At 31.4% G+C, this 24,242-nt stretch overlaps 1 protein-coding gene across 1 annotated transcript; it reads left to right on the forward strand.

Annotated features, from left to right (window-relative positions):
• The first annotated feature begins 12,923 nt into the window (after window positions 1-12,923).
• On the forward strand, window positions 12,924-21,969 carry LOC137919847 (B-cell receptor CD22-like). The gene is made up of 13 exons (XM_068763058.1): window positions 12,924-13,064; window positions 13,669-13,795; window positions 14,635-14,831; window positions 15,367-15,477; window positions 15,728-15,928; window positions 16,939-17,102; window positions 17,192-17,345; window positions 17,445-17,575; window positions 17,648-17,804; window positions 17,888-18,226; window positions 18,720-18,995; window positions 20,240-20,419; window positions 21,569-21,969. The coding sequence occupies exons 1-13, from the start codon at window positions 12,977-12,979 to the stop codon at window positions 21,727-21,729; spliced, it is 2,286 nt and encodes a 761-aa protein (XP_068619159.1). The 5' UTR covers window positions 12,924-12,976; the 3' UTR covers window positions 21,730-21,969.
• The last annotated feature ends 2,273 nt before the right edge of the window (window positions 21,970-24,242 follow it).

Here is a 24,242-nt window from a genome sequence, read left to right on the forward strand (position 1 = left end):
GTCTTAATAAAAAAAAAGATTTATTAACTGGTAGTAGATTGCATTTGAAAAGGGGTGACAGGATACCACCTTGATATTTCATTGAATTTTATCATGTGAATGTTTTAAAATCTACTCCCGAGGGCTAGAATAATTTCTAATATTTGTTAATCAATCAAATTACAATACATAGCCGTTTTGAATATTGTGTTAAGACTCGCCTTAAATACTGTAACAATAAAAAAGATGCGTGAATCGAAATTAAATAAAAACACAAATAAGAAACAAATGCCATTAATAATACGAGCAATACAAAAAAGTGAATACCAATTTACTTTTTTTTAAATACAAAGCATCTAAAATTAGTTAAATGTTATCTTGTACGTGTCTTATAGAGGCCTGCAGTCAATAAGGTACATACAAGTTATTATTTAACTGAAAATTTTAAAATGAACAGGGCGTAAAATCAAAACGACTTAAGCGGTACGCAAAGGGAAGCAACAGAGAAAAATATTTACTAGCGGGAAATTTTTACTTACTGTATTAACAAGCTAAATGAGTAGGTATATGTTAGGAGCTTCATAGATGTGTAACAATTATTCAGTAAAGTACAAATTGAACATGTCCGATATCGGCGATTGCTTAGTAGATTGTTAGCTCGACTTAGCTCCATATTTTTGTAAAACAGGTGTTAAAACTTCCGCACGAGTGTTTCAAGACGAGATTTTTAAGAACGTTATGAAATAAGAAATTGTTAAATCTCTTAACAAAAGATGTTCTATCAACAAGAATAGCTCTTTCGGGAAGATTCATAAGGCTTGATCTACCAAAATGTGGTGGGGAATAAAGTATCGGACTTCATCATATCTGAAGACTAGCCGTCACCTAGTCCCGATCTTAATCCGCTAGATTATGATCTAGAGTTTGTTCTAAACACAATGTTAATTTAAAGTCCCAGAGACAATCCATAACATTTGCAGTGAAGAGAGAGAAAGTTCGTTAGACAATTCTTTAAAACTCTCGTTAAAAAAACTCTTTTTATAACTGATTTCAATGTTTAAAAGAAAATACTTAACCCAATGGATATAATATGATAGTTACATGACTCTCATAAATTTTTAATATTAGTATATAAAAACACATTAAGGTAATAAATGTTTTATGTATTAAGAAATCCTTTTAACAATATTTATGGTTAGAATAAGATAGATTTTCCATTTTGAATGGTACAAAACCCAAGGTGTGACTCATAAAGATACAATTTCCTGTTACTTAGGCTTTTAGTGTTATTTTACCACAGCGTAATGATGAATATGTAATTAAAACTGCAGTGCAGTGTTTGTGATGATACATACTAAATATACGTAGCGATTTATGAAGTGTATGAAGAATTGCTGCTCAAGAAGTAGTTGCCAGTAGATGCTTATTGGGTAGGCCTCTCATTAGAGGGCCGACGACATAATAAAGGTCGTTAAAAGTCGCTGGATGCAGACAGCACAGAACCGGTCACAGTGGCTTTGTAGTGAACTTCTATCGGCTGACATGAAGGAATGAATGAATAGCATGAAGGAATGAAACGATAGCAAAACGAATAAATAATTATTGATACGTAAATAAATATATGAGTATTTTGAGTTCGAAGACAGCAGATTTAAACTTTTAAACGTTATATTATAATCGTTACGAAAAACAAGATTCTGAATAAACTGTACCTGACTTTAATTAATGCGATAATGATGACAGATACAAAAAAATGAACACCGGACTTTGACATAACGTTTGAAAGTACTGTCAAGGACAACGACTAGAGCTGACGACGATATGCCAAACTCCCTCTGGCCTCTAGCTTCTCTTTAACGTCTTCCTTAAATTAATTTAATTAGGTGTACAATAATTATCTATTTATTTCAAAGGAAATCATTATTATCTATTCATTAAATCATATGTAAGCTATGGCAAAATGCAGAGATTTTTCGCATAGATAATCCTTTATAATCATCGTGAAACCGAATAATCTTTTGTATGAATTGCGTTGTATCACTGTTAGTTAGAGTATAACATTCATTTCATTCAACATTCATTTCATCTCATTCAACATCAACATTAATTCATGTTTTTTGTACATTATTTTATTACACAACTTATACACGTAAAATATATAAAAAGGTTAATTTTAGTTTAAGTGCAATTGCTATTTTAATTTGTCAGGCGTTAGCTGACTACATAGTTTTTTTAAAATGGTCCCCGCTTTTTGGGACCACTCATTTTCGTTTTGCAAATCTTCTTCCATACCTTGCCTATCTTCACTCACCTACATTCCCCGTTCACAATTTTGCATTAGAAATAACAGATTTTTAAGACTCATTCTTATATAATATACTTTTTTTCTAGTTTTACAATTAGAGTTAAAAACCATTCTTTTTTTAATTTTTCTTTATTTTGTCTGTGTTCCATTTTTTATGATTTTGATCAACAGTTTTTTTTACTACGAGTCTCACTGACGCTTAATATCTAGGGTTGAGTCTTAATCCTATTTATTGTGACCTGCACCACTTTTTTACAATACTACATATTATACTGTTGCATCACATTTAGATGTCTGAGTAAAGGTTCCTGGGGTATTTTTATTACCATACCATACCATAACCAGCAGTCTATGATATGTACGAATGCTTAAGTGAAAACTTATTCGTCATGAAATGCCAATTCATATTTTATTATTAAGGGTTAATGCACAGATAAAATACAATGAATTTTATGTGGCATCATAAAGTACGGCCTTTGTGTAACTGTATTGTATTTTATTTGTTAGAATCATGAAGCTAAGCTCGATATTACCTATTTATTTGGTAGTTTTTTGTCATTAATTTGTGTATAAGAACAAAATTAGTATTGGTATATTCACTTAGATAAATTGATACTGATGCCTAGACTGAGAAAAACTTGTCTTCATTTAGGTTATGCTAGGCAATTTTTCAACCAATAATTTTGTGATCGAGCTTCAAGTATACTCTAGCGTAGGAATCGAGCCTGTTAGAAATATTTATAAGACATCATTGAGATAATAATAAAGAAGCCAATAAACTTTAGCCATATAAATATTAGCAGTTTATTAAATAAAAAAAAACATAACGATAAATTCTCTTAGGCAGCAATTTATTTATATATATTTTATGTACACAATTTTCACCTATATACTGACTTATTATCATGTCTGTAGAACCATATAACTTAGGTACTTAAAATTTGGTAAAAACAAATTTTATGAAATTCTACCGTATAGATTTTTTCTGTTCACATGTAAGGATGGGGCGTTCATTAAATTTAATGCCTAATTTTCAACTACAGCTCAAGGTATAAAACTTGGCCAGGAAATTTATTTGGTATGTAAAAAATTACATGTAATAAAAATATACAAGAAATTTGTAAATAATTTCCAATCAGAAGAAGTTAAATTTGAACGAACGCAGGCAATTATTTTAATTATAGAACATATTTAACCAGAATTTTACGCTCAATTACTGTCTATACTCTGAAGATAATTTATATTTTTTAAAATCGTCGAGACCGGATTTACTGGTGTCGGTTGTACTAGTTTTCTGTATATTCATTTATTAGTATTGCAGTGACTATTAAGGGATAAGGTTATTTTTAATATTAAAGTAAAAACATTGAAAGAGTTTTAGTTAATGTATAATAAAAGAATATTTTATCATGATGCGAAACATAAAATTTGTAAACAGAAAATGGGTATTTTTTAGCATCTCTTAGAACTTGTTACATATATATACACAGATGCAATAATCAAACGTAGAGAATGGATAATGAATATATCAATCATCGACTCGTGGTATCGACGGTTGTTGCCGAAATGACCCGTTATGCGATCGGTCGTGAGTTATTATCATGATTAAGGGCGAGAGATAATACCTAAAGAATGTAAAACAGGCCGTGATAAATCAAGTCTTTGGTTTGTGGCACGCGCAAACTGATTTCTATGACAATGTTATTAACTGCAATAATTGCATATAGTTTAAATGATTATAACAAAGAATAAGGGAAAATACCATTTGGTAATCGCCGCTTATCGCCTTATCAGGATCAAATACGGATAGATCGACAGATAAAAGGCGTCGTAAATATCGATAGAAGTCCGAATCAGATGCCAGTTCTTACACGCACACACAATACAACACAGTTTGAAAGATTCTTGATATATTCGACTAACATCGTCTTCAAAGATCAACAACAAAAAATAAGAAGACATATCTTTTACCTATTCGCCGTTTATAGAAGGTTGATCGCGAATAATTCTTATTAACATCTATAATATTCTAATATAATAATTTGGTGTATAATACCGTGATACATCCTTAAAGTTTATTTACATTTTACTACAGTAGGTGTCATTTTGTTCGATGATTTTTTATCATCTCATACATAGTGACTTGATGTTGTCGCTGTAGAAATATTAGCACTTGTGATTAAAAACCGCAATAAATAGTTTTGACATTCTTTCCCGGGAATAAAAAAAGCTAAACTCTGTTATTATTCTTCATGTTATATTGTTTTTGTCATCTGCACGTTCTATCGTTCCAAGTTGTTTTCTTTCTAAATTACAAAAGAATATTATAATATTAAACTTTTTTAATCAAAATTTAAATTTTATGTAATTAGATCATGATAGTATATTTCCTTTTAATATAAATCTTCTTAAACAATAAAAAAAAAAACTATATTAATTCACTATTTAAAAATATGTCTAATTATTTTTTTTTGTTCACTAATGACAAAATAAATGTTTCAATTTATTTCTCAGAAAATGTAAATTAGTAGTTGCCTCTTTATACCCGGATATAGCAAATTATTGAAAAAGGATTTTTGCAATCGTAGAAGAATTAAGTTAATTATTTTTGGGTCCTAATCTTGATGAGAAGAATTTCGATGGATTATTTTTTATTTTAGAAACAGTCGTCAGGTAGCGATAAGCGACCCGACCATAAAAACGTTGTGCTACGTAAGACTTTTTTATATCATGTGCAACGAAATAAAAATCTACCGAATGTAACTAAGGTAAAAACACCTAGTAACTTGGTATGGAAATTCCGCGTTCATTATAAAATGAAAGATATTCAAATTCAATAGGAAATAACGAGTCTATACATACGACAGAACTTCCTAAATATATTAACGTAAACCTATTTGTTTTTAACGAGACCAGGAGCCGGTAGACGAGGTGTGGGTAGACCTCCCATCAATCAAGTAATCAAGGTCGCGGGAAGTCGCTGGATATGGTTAGCGCAATATATGGTCATCGTGATGTTCTTTTGTTGAGGCCTATCCCTTGTAGTGGGAATATATCAGCTGTTCTGTTATGATAATTTTGTCTGGTAAAACATATGCTCTTTTGTAACATCTATTATTACCATTAGTCCACTTCAAACGGATTCTGGACTACTTTGGTCACATAGCTCGGAGGCAACCAGAGAAACTTAACAAGGTGATTGTCCTTGGGAACGCAGAGGCAAAGAGACCAAAAAGGCCAACACCAATTCGATGAGAGGACTCTGTGCAGGTGGTGACGAGTTCAGAATGACGGAAGCACTCAGAAAAGTAGATCATAGAAACCTGTGAAGGCAATACGTTGAATCCTCGATCAAGACTTTCCAGGAAAGACACGACCTTCAGCCCATTAAGATTAACGACCAAAAGGAAGAATTTTATTGATACGTAATTCCTTGATAATATTTAAATACTTTAATTATGTATGACTTTCATATTTTACTGTGTCAAGCTAAAGTTTGCCTAAAATGAAAACTTAAAATCTCCGGTAAACAAAAATCTCAAAATTGATGTGTGAAAGAATTACACTAAACTTTCAAGTGTACCACAAACACTCAAGTTGTAAGTCGAAATGTTCAAAAGAAACAAAAAATTTCTGTTTATGAACGACGACTTTTTATATATTTTCGTTATATAGTTACAAAACATACGTTCCGGTGCTGTACGGTTTAATTATGAATAAAAGTCAATACCAAAATCATGTTTCACACTCTCTTCTTTTACTCTTGTCACGAACAAACTTGTTATTTTTGCAAACGTAAGCGTATGTACGCACAGGATGATTCATTATAGGTGTAAAAGCTTTAAAATCGTGAATGTATGAAATATATTACATTAACATGTTTTTTTTTATTTAAATACGACATGCGAATAACTTCTGGCAGTATAACGTATGCAGCGCATGTAAACAATAATTAATTTTAATATATTAGTAATTCGTAAATAAAAGCGCAATAAATAACGTAATGATAATATAATAATTATTATCATTGCGCTATTAATTGTATTTGAAACCATTGATTTTTGCGTATTGTGTAGCATGCATAACTTGACAGCGTAATGAACCAAAATAAAAAAGTTAATTATTAATTTCGCTTCTATCATGTATTTTATACCTGTATACTATAAAGAAAAGTGACTCCATTGAACTTCTGCCCGAACGACTTGCTTGACGGCGTCCTAATCCAGTGAAATAATTGATGTAGCGGCACGGCCAAGGTTTCTCTAGATTAGTTAATGTAAAAAGATTTAGGTAATCATTTAGCTCTTTGTCTATTCAAATTCGGTGTTGCCGTAAAACAGTGTAAAACTGGCAAAAAGAGTACTGTATCTATAATGATTAAACGCCAATTAAGACGTGTATACTCGTCTTACTTGGCAATGTCATTAGTCTGTTACTGTTCATATACGAGTCATATGCGCGTACAGGTAATTGAACATAACTCATATGACAGCAGCTTAAATATGTTACATTATTTTTATTACAGTCAGTTGATTTTTATATATGGTGTAACATATTTAAAAGTTCTATAGCTTTTACTCTTGTACTTAATCATTCTGTGTGTATAACAACATTGGTTTGTTTGTTATATAAAATATACATAAACCAATGTTAAATTCTCTAACGAAGAGAGATTACCGTTTACTTCTGGCGTTAACGTTTAACAGCATATATGTCTGAGTTAATCTTAATCGAGATCAATTCAGCTTACAGAAGACCTAAATAAACCCAGCGTCGTTGCGGCGCCTTTGGCTAATTCAACAATTTATGAGTACAGCCCTATAATATTTAATACTGCACTTGCACTACTTCGAAAGCTCTAATTAATGACCTAGTGTACCGGCCTTTGAGACTCGTTACTATAATTATTTTATTAGAAATAAAAATTACAAATTTATTAAAAAAATCATAATTATCTTAACATAATGTGTAAATTTAAAGTGTTGTTTTTAAGTTACTTTCATGGTTCTTCTTTAATAAATGTAATAAATTGTTCTGTATATTATTGTATAGATTATTCAGCCTTTTTATATAAAATTACTGTAGAATTTCTCGTCTGAAGCTGAAGTGGAGTAAGCAGAGCACTTGTGAAATCAAATATTCTTAAGTGACGACCATAAGCCGGCAGACGCGGATAGGCACCCCACAAGTGGAACCGTGGGCATGATCAAGCTCGCGGGAAGTACGGTAGTCGTTGTGATCCTTGCGGAAGATACATGTGTCGCTGTGGTCTCCTATCGGCTGATGTGGTGTTGATGATGTGTTCGTTTCAATGAAATTTTTTTAATTATTAAGTGTGCCTTTTGGGATAGGCATCTTCCAACAATTTCGAATGGGTTCTCCTTGTGTTTAATATTGCAACCTGCGACAGCGATTAATTGTTAAAACAATTCCCAGGCATTTTCCCATAGGCATTTGTTTGTTTTTATTTTATTTGAACAGAAATAATATATAAAAAGATTATTGTAATTTTACAATTATGATTTAAAATAGTAACTTTTTTGTAATATTAATTTCAAATTCTGTATTTCTGTATTCAACTCTATTGCCGTTTTCTTATGATTATAGTTTTAATTATGTTTGTTGAACTTTGATAATATACTTACAATTTACTTGGATTGACTTGAATTTTAAAAATTCAATTCGTTAAACGCAAACCGGGCACTGTATAAACTGCTGGCTTTAAAACAAAAAATTAAATACAAAAGAAATAAATTTTGATACCTCCGTGTCATGAAACCGAACGTAATAATGTTTCTTTATTAGCTATCTCAGATCGCTTTTCTATTCAACCTTCAATTCACCATTGACATATATAAAATATCGCTACATAAAAATTGCAAATTCGTTGCCATGACCGCCATTATTTGCGGTTAACTGTTCAAATCTGACCTAAAGTTGATTAGCAAAAAGTGTTTGAGGTGACCCAATATTACGTTTAAAATAAACAGATAAACCAAAAGAAAAACGCCCGAAGCATTTCCTGTATTTGTGTTACTTAATGCGGTATGAAACATCTCCATTGTGAAGTCTCGGTGTTGATGTTTAAAAGCTGTAATTTCGTTTTGTTTGATATACGTCCCCGCCTTTGCGCGTCGAGTGTGGCCACTGGATCTAATTGTTTGTATAACTATTTTTAATGCAGGAATTTAAAAAAGTATATGTTAGCAGATCATGACAGGAATGCATAGAGTTCAAATACATAGATATATGTTATAAACAAAGCTGACAAAATTGTATCCAGACTTAAAAGTGATAATATCAAAATAGACGTAGGAGTCAAAAACACCGGATATTAGAAAAACATACCACAATTATGCGCTCAACACTGGCACAAAAAACGGCGAATATAAAAAAGATCAGTAACGGATCTAGTGTTCCATGCTAAAACGCGTCCCCATAAAACATAATTTTCAACAACCGGTTCTGGCTCGAAAATATCGTTGATAGACCTTGCAGGCTTCAGTTCCAAATCGGCTTCGTAAGGAAACGTATCGTGTTTGTTCCTCCGTTAAATAAATTATTTTCGTGTTAGTGTTTCTTTATTGGATTAAAACAAAATAAAATTATAGTGTTTTATATACAGGTTAATATTAATTTGTGGAATATTTATTATTGTGATATTCTAAGTTAATGTGTTTCTAGGTGTAAAAACAAAATTATTTCATTTGTTGCTAAAGCTCGCACTTATAAATTAATCATCTGAGTTACATTTTGATATAAATAAACCATAGCAGAAATATCTTATTTCGACTTACCATGTAAGTAATTACTTAATGAAGTAAACAGCTAAAATTATTACTGTCTTTTTTGTTTTTATTTCAATTTTCAGTTAGTTGTCGATTTTATGAATGATTCTTTTTACCAAATAAATTTTAAAGATACAGTTATTGGTATTTAATTTTTATTTTACTCGTATTATTTCTTAAATAATACAATTGTACAATATTTTATTAACAAATACTTAACACAAAAATAACCGTAGCCACTTATTGAATTGCCGAACAGATTTACTATGAAATAGTTTTTATATTAATAATTTTATTAAATTATTAAATAAGGATTGTGATTTATTTTCCGTAATGACCTATTGATTATATGTCTGGGTTTAATCAGAAACATTATTATATATACATGTGACTTCGTACGATTTGTTGCCTTTTTAAAATAAATATGTTCAGTACGTACTGAATAATATTAAATAATAATTTGAACTTATAAATAACTTTAATTATTCCTTAATATTGTTTATTTAATTTATTTTATCAGGACTAAATGGAAATCTATAGAAGGCTACGTCCAGATATGTAGGTCCTACGGGTGAAATGAAGATGATGATGATAGTTAACTGCCTTGGTTAAAATAAAGCCTTGTGCAGTAGGAAAAGTATATTCAAAGAACACGTGCTAGTCACTTACTGAGGTATACACGGTGAGACGGGGTTAGCGTAGCGTTCTTAGATATCGTGTGCGTCTTGTCGATTGCGCTCTAGCCGTCTCAGCGCCCAAATAACACGCGGTGGATAGCACTTCTGCACACACTGAGTACATATATTAAAATAAAATTGGTATCTCCGACGTGAAAGAGCTTCGAAGCGTAATTACTATGTATAATGATGCTAGAGAAACTACAGTAAGATACAAAATCAAACTAATGGTTATCGGCTGTAAAACCACTACTGACTTGATACTTAAAATTAATATCAAAATAATACTTTCTTAGTCTCTAAAATAGAACCGCACGACAAACATACAATTTAACTCATTTTTATATATATATATGTATTTGTGTATTGTATCTACTTATGATTATATATGTATTACCATCATAGACGGCTACTACTTATAATTCGCAGACCATTCTCTTTCCGCGAACTAATTTCGACGAAGCTGTAACAGCCCGCATGCCTTAGGCCTCCCCCAGAAACAGCCGCCATAACCGATGATGCACAGCACGCAACAAGAGGTTTACCACGGCCTGACCTGTCATCGGTCTGCCTAATGAGGGGCCTACTCAATCTCCATGTTTGTATATATTGCCTATAAATTATTTGTGTAAAAGTTTACGTATATTTTGTAGTAATAATAGTAAATATTCTTCTTGTAGTATCTTTTTGTAATTAACACCCTAATGTAAACCCCATTCGTTATTTCTATCATCTCTATTTATAGATTGACTGAAAAAGATCGCTTCGAGCGATAACGTCCCCTTTTGAATCACCGATAATTAAATTGTATGCCTTTCATTATTATTTTCTGTTATACTTCTTAATGGCTATTTGTAGTGTAAACTAAAATATAAAGAAACAAAATACATTTCTGTTATTACATTGCGTATTTTTTATTAATTCTAATTCGTTAGTGTTTTTGTTTTACAATTTTTATCTTTCGTTTTAACTAAACGCAGACTGTTGGGAGAGGGTTGCCGCTATTTGATACGGATCTTTCTTCTCCCAGCTGCGAGGCACGACAGCGTTTTATAATTTTTTACAATTTTTCTTACACAATTTTCAAAATACACATACAAAATTACAAAACATACAAAATTCTTACAAAATACAGTTAAAATTTATACATATTAACAATACAGTTTGGACTATTCAATTATATATTAGTTGGTGTATAATGTAGTAACATTGCGTATTAGATTGATACAAGGATATATATAATTATCCTTGTACCTATAGGATCAAACATTCAGGTCAGCTAATAGACTAAGCAACAGGCTACCTGCAAAGATTTTATTTTATTTAAGATCAGTTAACTAGAGACTTGATTTCCAGCTGTGGGAACTAAGTTTTCTATTAAGACATTTTAAATCATAGATATATGCTGCTTATTATATTCACGGTAGTAATAAATGGTTTTTTTTAAAGTTTGGTTCATTTAAATATTTTTTCAAACGCCGTCACTAACAACCGTTATGTTCGATAAAAACCGATGCGAACGATCGATTCGTCACACGGCTCGTGATTTACCGGAGTGTGTCAGAGCCCTTCGGTCTGACCACAATATGAACAAAAACTGTAAGCTACAGTTAGTTAGCAAAATCAAAACCTTTTTCTTTATAAAATGTAACAAAATAACGGAAAGTAAACGCTGTTGTTATATTTTATTGATTAGCCATAATTGCATTGCATGGACAAGATATTAAAAAATAACTTGTAACCAAAGAACTATAAAATATATCACAAAAAATATAGCTTCATAATAAAAGGACGATTAATATGTTATCTATAACAGTACTGTATAAAAGTGGTTGTACTAACAAATGATAATATACATTTATGTGCGCAAATATTTAATTATACATATATATATATATATATATATATATTTGTAAATGTGTACATTAGTGTATATTAAAAATTCAGAAGTATATCTAAACTTCTTTTATTCAGTATTCATTGTTAAATCAACCACAGCAATAAAATTTTTAATAACCCACCATTAATCGTATGTACAAAAAATTGAATACCGCACCGTTGAGTCTTGTCATAAAATTTACATATCTCAAGTCATTGTGCGATTTATAGGTACATAGAATAATTAAGTATAGATGTATATATTATTTAATGAAAACGCTTACATTTTTAAGGAAATGAAATTTTGAAATATATTAAATTGAAGTCCTCTAATAATTTAAACGATAATGACGTATAATTTTGTACACATACACAACATACATTTTTAATTAAGAAAATTATTTACCCTGATAAGAATAAACCTCGAGTAGAATAATATAATGAATATTATAACCGGTCAAAAAAAGTGAGTGACATAGTTTGAAGGATTGGCGAATTAAAGTGGTTGCGTAAAGGTAGCATAGCGGTAAGGACACTAGGACCTTTAGTTTCTGGAGCGGATATCACGCAGCGTGGAACGTCCACCCAAAAGATGTATAGACGACCTTTGTTAATATCGTCGGAAGACGCTCGATGCTGGCAACTTCCAACCGGTCTAATTAAAAATAAAACCTTGGAAATCTATGAGGGGCTTTGAGCTAATCTATGACCGCTTATGTATAGCAGTGAACAACCTACGGCTAAAATTATGATTTATTTGTTTAGAAAAGTTCACCAGAATTAGATGGATTAAAAAAATTCTGTTGCACCTGCTAATTTAATGTGTGTGCACAATAAAAATATTTATTGCTATTGTAAATATGATTTCAAATATTTATGATAGACAACATACACATATATATATATATATATATATATATATACATATATATATATATATATACATGTGTGTGTGTGTGTGTGTGTATAAAATAAGGTATAAATATGTGTGTATATATACCATATATATTATAAAACTAAAATAATATCATAATTCAACTTAATCTAACAAATGTGTCTATGCTTGTTTTCGAAACTTGCGAAAATGTATGTATGTATGTAACTATAGGGCAGGGAGAGGGTGGGGGGGGATTTTTACCTTAATTTGATCTAAGTAATTTACGTGGAACCAATCGATGATAATAATAAATCAATTTAGATTAACTTGTTTACGTACATATATTATGGACATTATTTTCGTTAGAACGAAGTTATAGATACATAAGAGATAAGTTGCTTTAATAACCAGTTTTTTTCAGTAAAAATTATGTAAATATAGAAACATATGAAGAGAGAAAGCAAGAGCATGGATGGACCGTAGAATGCGCGTCTCTGAGGCGCTAATATTCTTGATATTTGTCTCCATCCCTGTCGAGGGATTCGTCGCCGGGGCTGATGGTAAGTCTTGAAACTTTTAATAATCAAATGTAACATAAATATTATACTATCTATACGATGTCGAGTAATGTTGGCACAACAATATTTAATGTTTTATATTAAGCGACTAAAGATACGGCATTGCATGGTTTTATTTTACTTTTCTACTTACACTTTATACATACACGGAGCAAAGGGGACTTATACTTTTTAAGCGTTTTGCTTCACTTAAATCAGAATATATAATGCTATTAGTAGTTATTAGTATTAGTATTATAATACTAATTGTAAACTGTTAGCCTTTTTTTTCTGATCGCCAACGTTCTCCCTTTTAGTATGTGGTTTTTCGTTCTTTTTACTTTAGATTTAAATAATTATCAATCATACAGTAATTAAAAAAGATCGGAAACGTAAGTGGTTTTCAATTCCTGTAATTAACTTTTAATATTTCTTAAAAATTATAAAATAATTTGAATATTAAATTAGCAGATATATAATAAACTTAATTGACAATAAAATTATGTTAATCTAAATTTTATTCCAGTTATTATATTTATAGTTACCATAGATTAAAAAAATCTGGTTACGTTGGTAAGATGAATTATGTCTTGATTGCATTTGCAAGGTCCCGTATCGCAAAAAGAGGTTCTGGAAAATGGTATAGCAACACTTTCTTGCGATTCTACACCGGAGGCGATTGACGATGAACTAATGCTTCTTGTGTGGTACAAAGATAATGATTCTATTTACAGGTAAAAACAATTTTTACATTGTAACACTAAAACTATTTCAATTTTAACATCAAAAGTTAAATTATAATTTATGATTTATGGATATTGTTAATTTTTTTTTAAATCAACACAAAATATTTAAAACTGTAAATGTAGGGCCTTCCATGTAATTATAATTTATTATGGATTTATGCTGATTCCGTAAGTGGCGGTAATAAGTGCCTTTGTTATTAGTTTTGTGCCGTAAATAAATAGCTAAAAAATGGCTTTAAGAAAGAATGGTTATATTCACTATTATAGTCACTAGTCTGTTTTTACAATACAGAGTTAATACCAAGAAATGCATAACTTGTGGTTAGTCAAAAGGATGTTAGGGTTTGTTTACATTGGCGAGAAGATGTCTACCGTTATCGAGGGAAAAATATATTTAGCCTATAAAACAATCTTACGAAAAATGCTTCGAGGAATATTGCTCAACATTTAAAAGATTCCTGCTTGAACTGTTAATGAAACTGAAGTCACTAAATATTAATGAAACAGGATTACGACATTATGATAATGCTAAGCGCATTATATATAAAAAAAATATAATTTTGTTATTAAATAATTACTTAATCTGTAAATAAAAAAAAAAGTAAATATGTTGTGTAAATTGTATAACCAAAATGCCTACCACGGATAAAACATGGCCATGAAAACTTTAATCGAAATATAATAAAATAAGAAATTCATACCGCGAATTATTTTTTTAATTTTAATTAAAAATAATGCAATTTGCTCATTTATTTACGAATTTATTTCATACACTGTGACATCTACAAATTGGCGGTTTTCAAATTAAGAATCGGTTTTTCCAACAGTTACGATGCACGCGTGGGAAACGAATGGTGCAATACAGTGTTCAATGCCACCGGTAGAATAATTGTTAATACGACTGCGAATCCTACTACTTTGACCATCACCGCTTTAAGGGCGCATGACGAAGCTTTATATCATTGCAGAGTGGAATTTCTCTTATCACCGACTAGAAACAGCGCCGTGAACTTAACAGTTGTAGGTGAGAACTTAAAATCGCTGAAAACGTAGAAAAGCTTTTATCTAAAGATAAATTACGGACTTTTCTAGACTTTTTCCTTAAAAATAAGTTGACTGACAAGAACATATGAACCCATTCTTATACCACTTCAAATTTATACAGAATGATAGGTTATAGATGTAAAAGCCGTAAAGGGTATATGCTCATTTGTCGGCAAAAAGCTTTGAAGCTTTTGTTCCTATTTTCGATCACTCTGTATAATAAAGTTTTCACTATGGAGCTCTATTAAAATGTAATAGGCCAATAACTTCTGGCAGCACAGATAGTAAACAATTATTAATTTAAATACGTCGCTCTCCGAATTTTACAGCCCCAATTCATAAAGGAATTTTCATATATTAATTGACAACTAATGAACTATATATACACCCCTTTATACACTTATAACCAATCATCCTGTATATGGAAGACAGTAAAGTACATTTGAACTACTAAATTTTATCCATTACTTTAATGAAATAAATTGCATGACATTAAAAAAAAAACTTTTTTGCAGTACTACCAAGTAAGCCGTTTTTTCTTGATGAATTGGGAAACACTGTTACAAATAAAACTAGACCCTACTATGAAGGAGATACGCTAGTACTGAACTGTCTTGTAATTGGAGGTATGTTTAATTGCAATTTTCACAGATGAAGAAGCAAAAACTTTTATTTAATTTTCTTTAAGTGATATATAGCTTAATGCATTGAAATTTAAAGCATAATTTAAAAATATAATTTCCATTAATAAATAGATAAGAAATGAAACATAAACTATTTCAGATATTTATTACTATTTATAAATAAAGATTTGCAGTATATATCTAGAGTTTAATTTGGTTTTGAGTAGTTAACAAAACTAGAATATGTTTCAAGGTCGGCCTCCACCAAAAATTACGTGGTACTCGGGGGAAACGTTAGTCGACGCCACGTCTAGCATTAGCGACATACCAAACGTAAGACAAAATGAACTCTATCTACCACTCACTCGGGACAACGCGGAGACTCTTTCATGTAGAGCTACGAACACACAGTTGGTGCCGCCATTAGAAGCCAGCCTTCAAATTGAAATGTACTGTAAGTATTATACTAATTAAACATCGATCATAATCGAAGCATATACATTCATTTACAAAATCAAATCTCAAACTGTAGACAGAATTACGTAGAAGTCAAGTAATACTTAACACGTGATAAGTAGAGAAGCAAATGGGGATCCCAGATTCAAAGTTTCGACATAAATTTCATCATCATCAACATCATTTCAATTGCAAGACATCCACAGTTGCTAATAAGCCTCCCCAAGAGTTTACCAATAGGACCGTCTTTCAAAGCAACAACTTTAACTTCCACAGAAATTAATAAAATTTATTATCAGTATCATATTTTTTTCTACAAATTGTTTATTGCTTTCTCTTATCGGAAACGCGTACAAACATGTAAACATCATTTAGAGATTAAATAAAAAAATCATTAGAACGTCTAATTAGTATTTTTAGCGTATTTAGTTTAGTATAAATGTACATGGAATCTATATAATAGACGGGCGGTAGCTTTTTTAATTTCCGCAAATGACGTGTTTCAAATAAAAATAATTACATTTATGCTCAGTCGTGGCATTCAATGCTATCAGAGCAAACGACCTTGTGTTAAAAAATAACAAATATTACAGAATATGTTTAGTAAACATTACTAAGCTGTGCGGTGGTAGCTCAGTAGTAGAGGACTGCGACTTGTGATCGTAGGTCGTTGGTTCGATTCTGCAATCTTAAATAATTCACACTTTGTGCATTAATTATATGAATTGCTTTAGCTCACAAACAAGTTTTCAGAGGATGGGCAGCATGCCACTATCGCCAGGCAGATCGCCAAACTGCCTGGCGATAGTGGCGATTATGATATATCCACCCATAGATATCTTTGGGGCAGGCTTATATCTTGCTATCGGCATCTATAAGCTGAAACGACGATGAAATATTATTAATAGAATCATCAGTCATCTGTAATAAACTTAAAAAAAATTAAACTATTTTTAAATAACCAAATAACAAACGACAATAACAGGCAGCCTTCTATCATTGTTTAAGTGCCTGCAACGAAAGTAACTATTGAGTGGATTCAAGGTGTTACTAAAGGTGTTCTCACTGCCGGGGTTCCAGCCATAGCACAGTGTGTTGCGATTGGTTCTTATCCACCGCCGGACTTAACTTGGTCTTTGAACCATGACCGCCTTTCACAGGAGAGTAATCAGGTATTTTCTATGAGTTAGTCTTATCTTAAACTTATCAAATTATTAACTTTAAATTTTTATTTAGACAATCCATGTTAATATATTTTTAGACTTGGGATGAAACTCATCAAAATATGATATCACAGATAAGATTTAATCCCACCATGGAATATAACGAAGCAATTTTGACGTGTGATGCAATCAATGCAATTATGCCACCGGACAGAAATTCAAAAACCGAAAGTGTCGTTTTAAATATTACGTGTAAGTGTACCCAATTTATGACTTGATTAACAAATCTTCGACTCGTCTATCCTAATCATAGAGTTAACATTTGAGTTCTTCATAAAAAATTGGTTACAGTTGTACCCGTAGTAAAAATAATAAAAATTGATGAAGGTAAAAGAAACGAAGTAGTTGAACTGGACACATTGAGATTAAAATGTGAAACTAAAGCCAACCCTCCTGCCTATAAATATATTTGGTATTATAACGTAAGTATGCTCGTTAAAATTGTACTTGTTCATGTATCTGATATTACAATTTACTCATTTACTGTAAGCTAGGACGTAGAAATAAAACGGAGAATTGATGAGAAAAGAATTTCTTCAAATGAATTCACTATTGAAGACGTATTACGAACAAACGCCGGACGGTACTCATGTGCAGCGAGAAATACCCTGGGTGAAACAAGAGCAGATCCTATAAATATAACTGTTTTATGTATGTGAAATGTATTTATTCAAATTTCTTTTAAAATTGTGTACCTAAATTCAATCCTGTCTATAATATTATATGCTTTATAGATCCACCAGAATGCACTTTACCAAGTATAACATTCAATAAAGAAACTTTGACCTGCAATGTAAAGGCCTTACCAATCGCAGACACCTATTTCTGGCACATTCAACAAGCAGAGTACGATGCTCAACACTTGACAACCGGTTCGGCTTCCTTGTCTCTTAATCAAGTGGCTGGACCATTTTCAGAAAGCTTAAACATTAGTTGTGAAGCTGAGAACGGTATAGCATCGCAAGAAAAACCTTGCACTAAAATTATAAGAGTTGGACACCTGAAGCCACCGCAACCAGAACAATGCGATCTTGCCTTTGAATATAAAGAATTTCAAATAAGATGTGTACCTGGTAAGATAGAAAATACTTTTGTGAATTACGTTTTCTTGTGAGATTATATACCTACCATTACTATCTATTATAAGCTTTTAATAACCTATAATATTACTAAATTTTGGAAATTAAAATTCATCCGTTGATATTAATAACGGATCAATGATTAATAAACGATAGAAAATTAGTTTTGATTGATTTCACTATTTAAAACTCAAACAGTGTATAGCAGAGAATTCTTGAATTTTTGTTCTAAAGACTAAGTTTAAATAACAGGACCTCCAGATAAAATTTTGTTATTAGTCTAAAAATAGATACAAATTGTTAAAGAATAATAAAAAAAAGTACGTAACAAAATATTTATGTATCAATTTTAATTTCCGTAATAATATAACTTTACGTTTCGTATAACGGAATACAATGAATGATCTTGGAGAACTCTGTAACTCCATTTGAACTATTCATCTAAAAATATGTGAGAGAGATAAACATTATTCAATTATTTTTGCAGTGGAAAATGCAACGTATTATGAATTATCATTGTGGCGATTATCAACGACAAACACTTCTCTAGTGTTAGACCAAAAAAAGTCGATTGAAGTTGGCAGCAGTCTAGCTCTGATGCAAAATGCAGGTGAGCCTTGGCTGGTGAGGGGAGAACTGGGTCTATTGAACGCGGGCGACGAGGCAGGAGCAGCTGCGTGCAACCGGTATGGTTGCTCAGCGGCGTTGCTCTTGCGGCCCACTGATGTTCTTCTGAGTTCTGCAGCGCCTCCGTGGTGGAAATGTAAGCATTCTTTTCAAATATATCATTTTATTTATAAAGTTCTTACTATAGTCTTCTTTTAACTATAGGTTAGCCCATATCAGGAGACTCCACTCTTCCATAATTAATAAAGATTTATACATGTATATGTGAAATGAAGAGAGAAAGTATTTTCTTGATTGGCTTTATTAATCCATTCATTTATGTAAGCCGATAAACGCCCACAGCAACGTCTCCCACAAAGATCTCGTCATGGATCGATAGTTCGCTTCCCGCGACGTTAATTATGTCGTTACTATTATTATGTTATTATTTATCCAATAATTCAATATTTTTTTCGTTTGTTTTTATTCTCTCGTAGGCAAGTGAACTTTTCATTATAATGTACATATATATGAATACATTTATTTACATGTTACAAGTATATGTAAATAAATTTATTTGTATATAAATAAATGTAACTATGTATGTTTGAATGTAAACACTGACTACTTGCTTCTTATCCTTCTATTTCCATGAAATGATAGAAAGCGCATTGAGAGATGTATTTCATTTCTAACGTGCACAATAAATAGTATTAAATTTGAAAAAATAATAGCTATACAGAGAACAATAGTGTGATGATAGAATCGAATGATCTAACTATATGTATCCCATCTATGAATTTCCTCTTATGTACTCATGACGATATCTCCGAAACAATAAGACTTAAAGATTTGTTAATGGCCCCCATTATTGGGGATTTCTAGTTCTACCCCAACCTTGGAAGGGATAGGATTTTTTTAATTCAATAATTTTTTCACTTCTGTTTATATTTTTTTATTTTCCTTTTTTCTGCCACAATCTCAGTTCTATATTTAATATAAATTATTTAATAATTCCTCTATTTTTCTTCACCATACCTCACATTCCTCTGGCTTACTTTCTCGCTTCTTCTTCGCTCCCAAAATATAGTATAATTTCATTTCTTGTCTTTGGTTATAGACCTCCTAGGCTCAGAGATTGGAAATATGTTAAAATGATTTTTTTCGACGGCTAAGCTTCCCTTAGAACCGTTTTTTCCGAAATTCCATCAGCAAGGGACGTGAATCTTAGAAAATACTTATTTTCAAACTCTATAACTTTAAAACTAATCATAATATTTGTTTTTTCATAAAAATACAGATACTTGGAAATTACACCCATTAGAGGTAGTGCAGACCATTCGGACAGGGTATTTGCCAGATATGATAAAGTTATTGTTAAATTTGTGGTTTTTTTTGTAGTTTTCACCGGTAAAGACATGGGTATATCTGTAGGGGTGGTGTTGTTGGTCGTAATGTTTGTTTGCTCAACGATCCTCGCGGTGCGTTTGGCCAGAAGGTCCCGAGCCAAAACTCCGGCGCCCGTCATACAAGTATTGCAGCTTGATGATGTCACAAGAGACTACCTTAGTCGCACGGGAGGTATGTATATTGAATGTTACCTAAAATAGAATCATTGTTGTGAAACATTTTAAGCTGTTTTAAAAAGAAATGCATTAAAAATTATATATTACAAGTTTAACTATCACATAAACTGTGTTATTGAAAGTTTTAACTAAGGTTTTATCGCTTCCGCAATTGAAAAGCCAATGGCCCGATGACTACATGTATAGTCCTGTGTTGCTACAAATTCTCCCAATGAATTTGGAAATTTAGGAATTGGTGTAAAGCATACTGTCGCTACGACACTTACACAGCACATTCTTTAGTTACTCCGGGAAATTAAGGTATATGTAGATATATAACTCAAGTGTTAGCAAAAACGTTAAAGCTAGTAAAGCGTGCGTGCGTGGGTACGTAGCAAGCTTTTTAAAATAATAGAAGGTGCGAGGGCAGAATGGGAAAACTTGTACTAAAACCAACGTATTTTTGCGAGAAAGTTGAGGGGCCAACGGACATGCGCTCCGCGTCACAATCGTACCGAGACTGGATTCCGCGCCGGCGCAGCCGCTGCACTGCGTGAGCGGGGGTTGCGCGGGCGCGGCGGGCCGTGACCTACATAGCCGGCCGGCAAGCATATGTCGCAGCTAGACTGCTAAAATAAGTGTTGCGTACAATGTCAGTTTGACCCTAGAATATTTATTTATTGAATACATATATACAATTATAAGTAGATACAATTGAAATTAATTTAGGTGTTTAGGTTTATGTAAATAAAATCTTTTTTATTAAAATAAATGTAAATAAAAATTTTGACAAATAACAATTTAAATAAAGTGACTAGTGGTAGTGAGATCACTACACTAGTATATATATTTTTATTATATTGGAATGCGACAGGCCAATAAATTCTGGCAATACAAATTATCTGGAACAGATAGTATATAATAATTAATTTTAATTTGTGGTAATTGGAAGTTTAAAAAACTTTTCTTATTATTTTATCATTACATTATTATTTTGAAAATATCAATAAATACATTATTGACAGCAAATGAGCATATATTAACTAACTCCTATAAAGTTTATGCATCTATAAACAATCACCTTGTATATGTAGCGTGGAAGGACTTTCGACTCATTAGAAACTAGTAGACAAAATCTATTTTTTATAATTATTTTTTTTTGTAGACATCCATGCACATCCATCACGCAGTTTAAGATCCAACAGCAGCGACTATTCGGATGAGGTCGAAGGCCCCTTACCTGATTATCACTACGTCCATACAACGCGTGACTGGATACCACCGCCTGACGTCACATTGACTTTGCAAAGAGAAAGCGCTGTCTAGAACTGAAATGTTTCAAATCAATCGTTATTTATTACCCATTATTACATACGTGAGATTAAAATCAGTATATAAATCTTTTTACATCATTTTTTAATAAGTTAAACAGGAAATTACGTGTGTGTTTAAGTGATGATTCATATAAAGTGTTTTACCATAATTGATATTTTGGTTGATCACTCCCTGATAAACTAGTAATAATTTTAATGATTCAGTATTATATAGGTAACTTTGATTTTGTGATTCATCAAAAAATCCTTATTCATGCATTTATGTGAACTTTAAAAATAAATTATAACAACGGTTATGAACGTGCGTGTTTAAATTAAAAACCTGTATTTTGTATTATTTATTAGTGCATTGTTTAAATCACAAAATTTGACCGATAATAATCTTCGCATTATGTTTGTCTTTATGCATTTCATAGAGCTAAACAAGTTTTTTTTTTAATATTTGCAATTTGTAAGTAAATAGTAACGTTGAAAGATTTACAATTATAAATCGAATAAATGTTTTTTATTCTATGCATATGCGTTTGTTATTCATTATATTAGATTCATTTCAGAAATAATTCGTTACTATCAATATGTAAAACTAGAAAGAGGAGAAACTAGATTTAAGTACATTAACAGCGTTAATAATAAAAATTAACAGACTGGGACATGGTTACTCTAATTAGCAATGTATCCTTTCTCTGAGGCGAGGCTTGAAATAGTGGAACCTCTAAATAATATCTAAATTTCTACCATAACAAATACAGTATTGTAATTGTAGTTCATGATATAAACTAAACGTGGTTTCTCATTTTGGGCCTCATTGGTAAACTCACAATCGCTAAACGAGCTATGGAAAGAGATTATGCTCGGGAATTCCCCACAAGATCGAATCAGGAATAAGGAGATCCGTAGATGAATGAAAGTAATCGACATAGCTACTGAGATTCGGTAAGTTGAAGTGGAGTGAGTAGGCTACTTACCCCACTGTATAGATGATCGACAAGGAACTTAAGGTTGTAGAGTGGAGGATAAAGACTGGCAAGCGCAACGTAGGATATTCGAGAGGTATCTTTAGGAAATTAAAATAGGAATGAGGAGATCTGTAGTCGACTAAAAGTGGAAGTAGGCACAGGCAACGTAGCGCGCAGTGTAGATGGTCGATGAGTGCTTAAGGTTTTTGAGTGGAAACCAGCAAGCGAAGCACTTCGACACAATGAAAACCATGTAAAGATCGTCGAATGAATCTGAATGTCTATTGGAAATCAATAATTTGGGAGATTTCTATTCTTCAGCTGGCTCAAGCTGGATATATGCCAGTTAACAAAAATATAAATCTCTACCATTACCTATACAATATATTACATTACGGAATAGAAGGAAAGACAGAAAGTTTAAATACTATTATTCAAATTAGAGTCAACAATTTGAACTCACTGAAAAATTATTCTTTTAGAACTACAAACACAACATCGTAATATCAAAACACGGTATTTTGCAACAATTTTCTTCCCAAAAGAAGAAAACGTTTGCTACAAACTGCATTTATTTAAACAAAAATGCTTATACAATGTCAGCAGCATAAATATGTTAAATAATAATATTCAAAAGCGATCCTGTTATCGCTTATCGTCTTAGTATGTTTAAAATTTCTACTACTATTAATTACATAACTGCAAGGAAACTAGTAACAGAAACAGGCTTAGCCAGTGTTTCCGCTTGTATATTTTCTTGGAGAAAAATACAAGAATCTATGAAGTAATAATTATCTAGTTATAAATCAATCATAATAAAATCCAGCATATCTTTACGGTCTCATAAAACACACCATTAGTAACGAAACTTTGCGACCGGTTTAACGTAATCTTTGCAACCGTACTCGGCTGTAAATGCATAATGTATTAAGTAGAAATTCAAGACTAAGATCATACGCGTGTTAACCTCGCGTGACATGTTTGCGAACCATTTAAAAGATCAAACAATGTTTCACTGCTTTACGCTAGTAATAGGTAATCATTATTTATATAACGACGTAAAACAATTCAAATTTCACTGTACGCTTATGTTCATGTGTTTTATAATTTTTAATTAAATATTTGAATTTTATACTTGTATAATACGAATATTTTTATTATCATTTTAACCGTTGAATGTCTCTTTTTTGGTTCTCTTTATTACTCTACTCCATTTTCAAATTGTAAATTTATTTATACTTATATTCCAGATTACCGCGTAAGTAAGAAAACATAATAATTAGTTATATAACAATAATAATGAGAATACAATGTAAAACTCTGTAGAATTTATTTTTGTCTATGAATAGTTAGTAGCGAAAACAATTTAAAAATAATACTTTTTATTGACCAAAAGTATCTGTTTTTGAACAATAAAATGTAATTTTTAGGAAAAAAACACCATTAGGCTATTTAATCTGTGACTTACTACTAAAACAATTATGCAATTATATGGATGATAAAACATCGTTGAAACTACGGAGAGAAAACTTTCAATATCAAAAAATTA

This window comes from Battus philenor, unplaced genomic scaffold, assembly GCF_028537555.1.
Source record: "Battus philenor isolate CCGP_79_NKW_IND1 unplaced genomic scaffold, ilBatPhil1.0.hap1 SCAF_17, whole genome shotgun sequence".
In the NCBI taxonomy this organism is placed as follows: Eukaryota; Metazoa; Arthropoda; class Insecta; order Lepidoptera; family Papilionidae; genus Battus; species Battus philenor.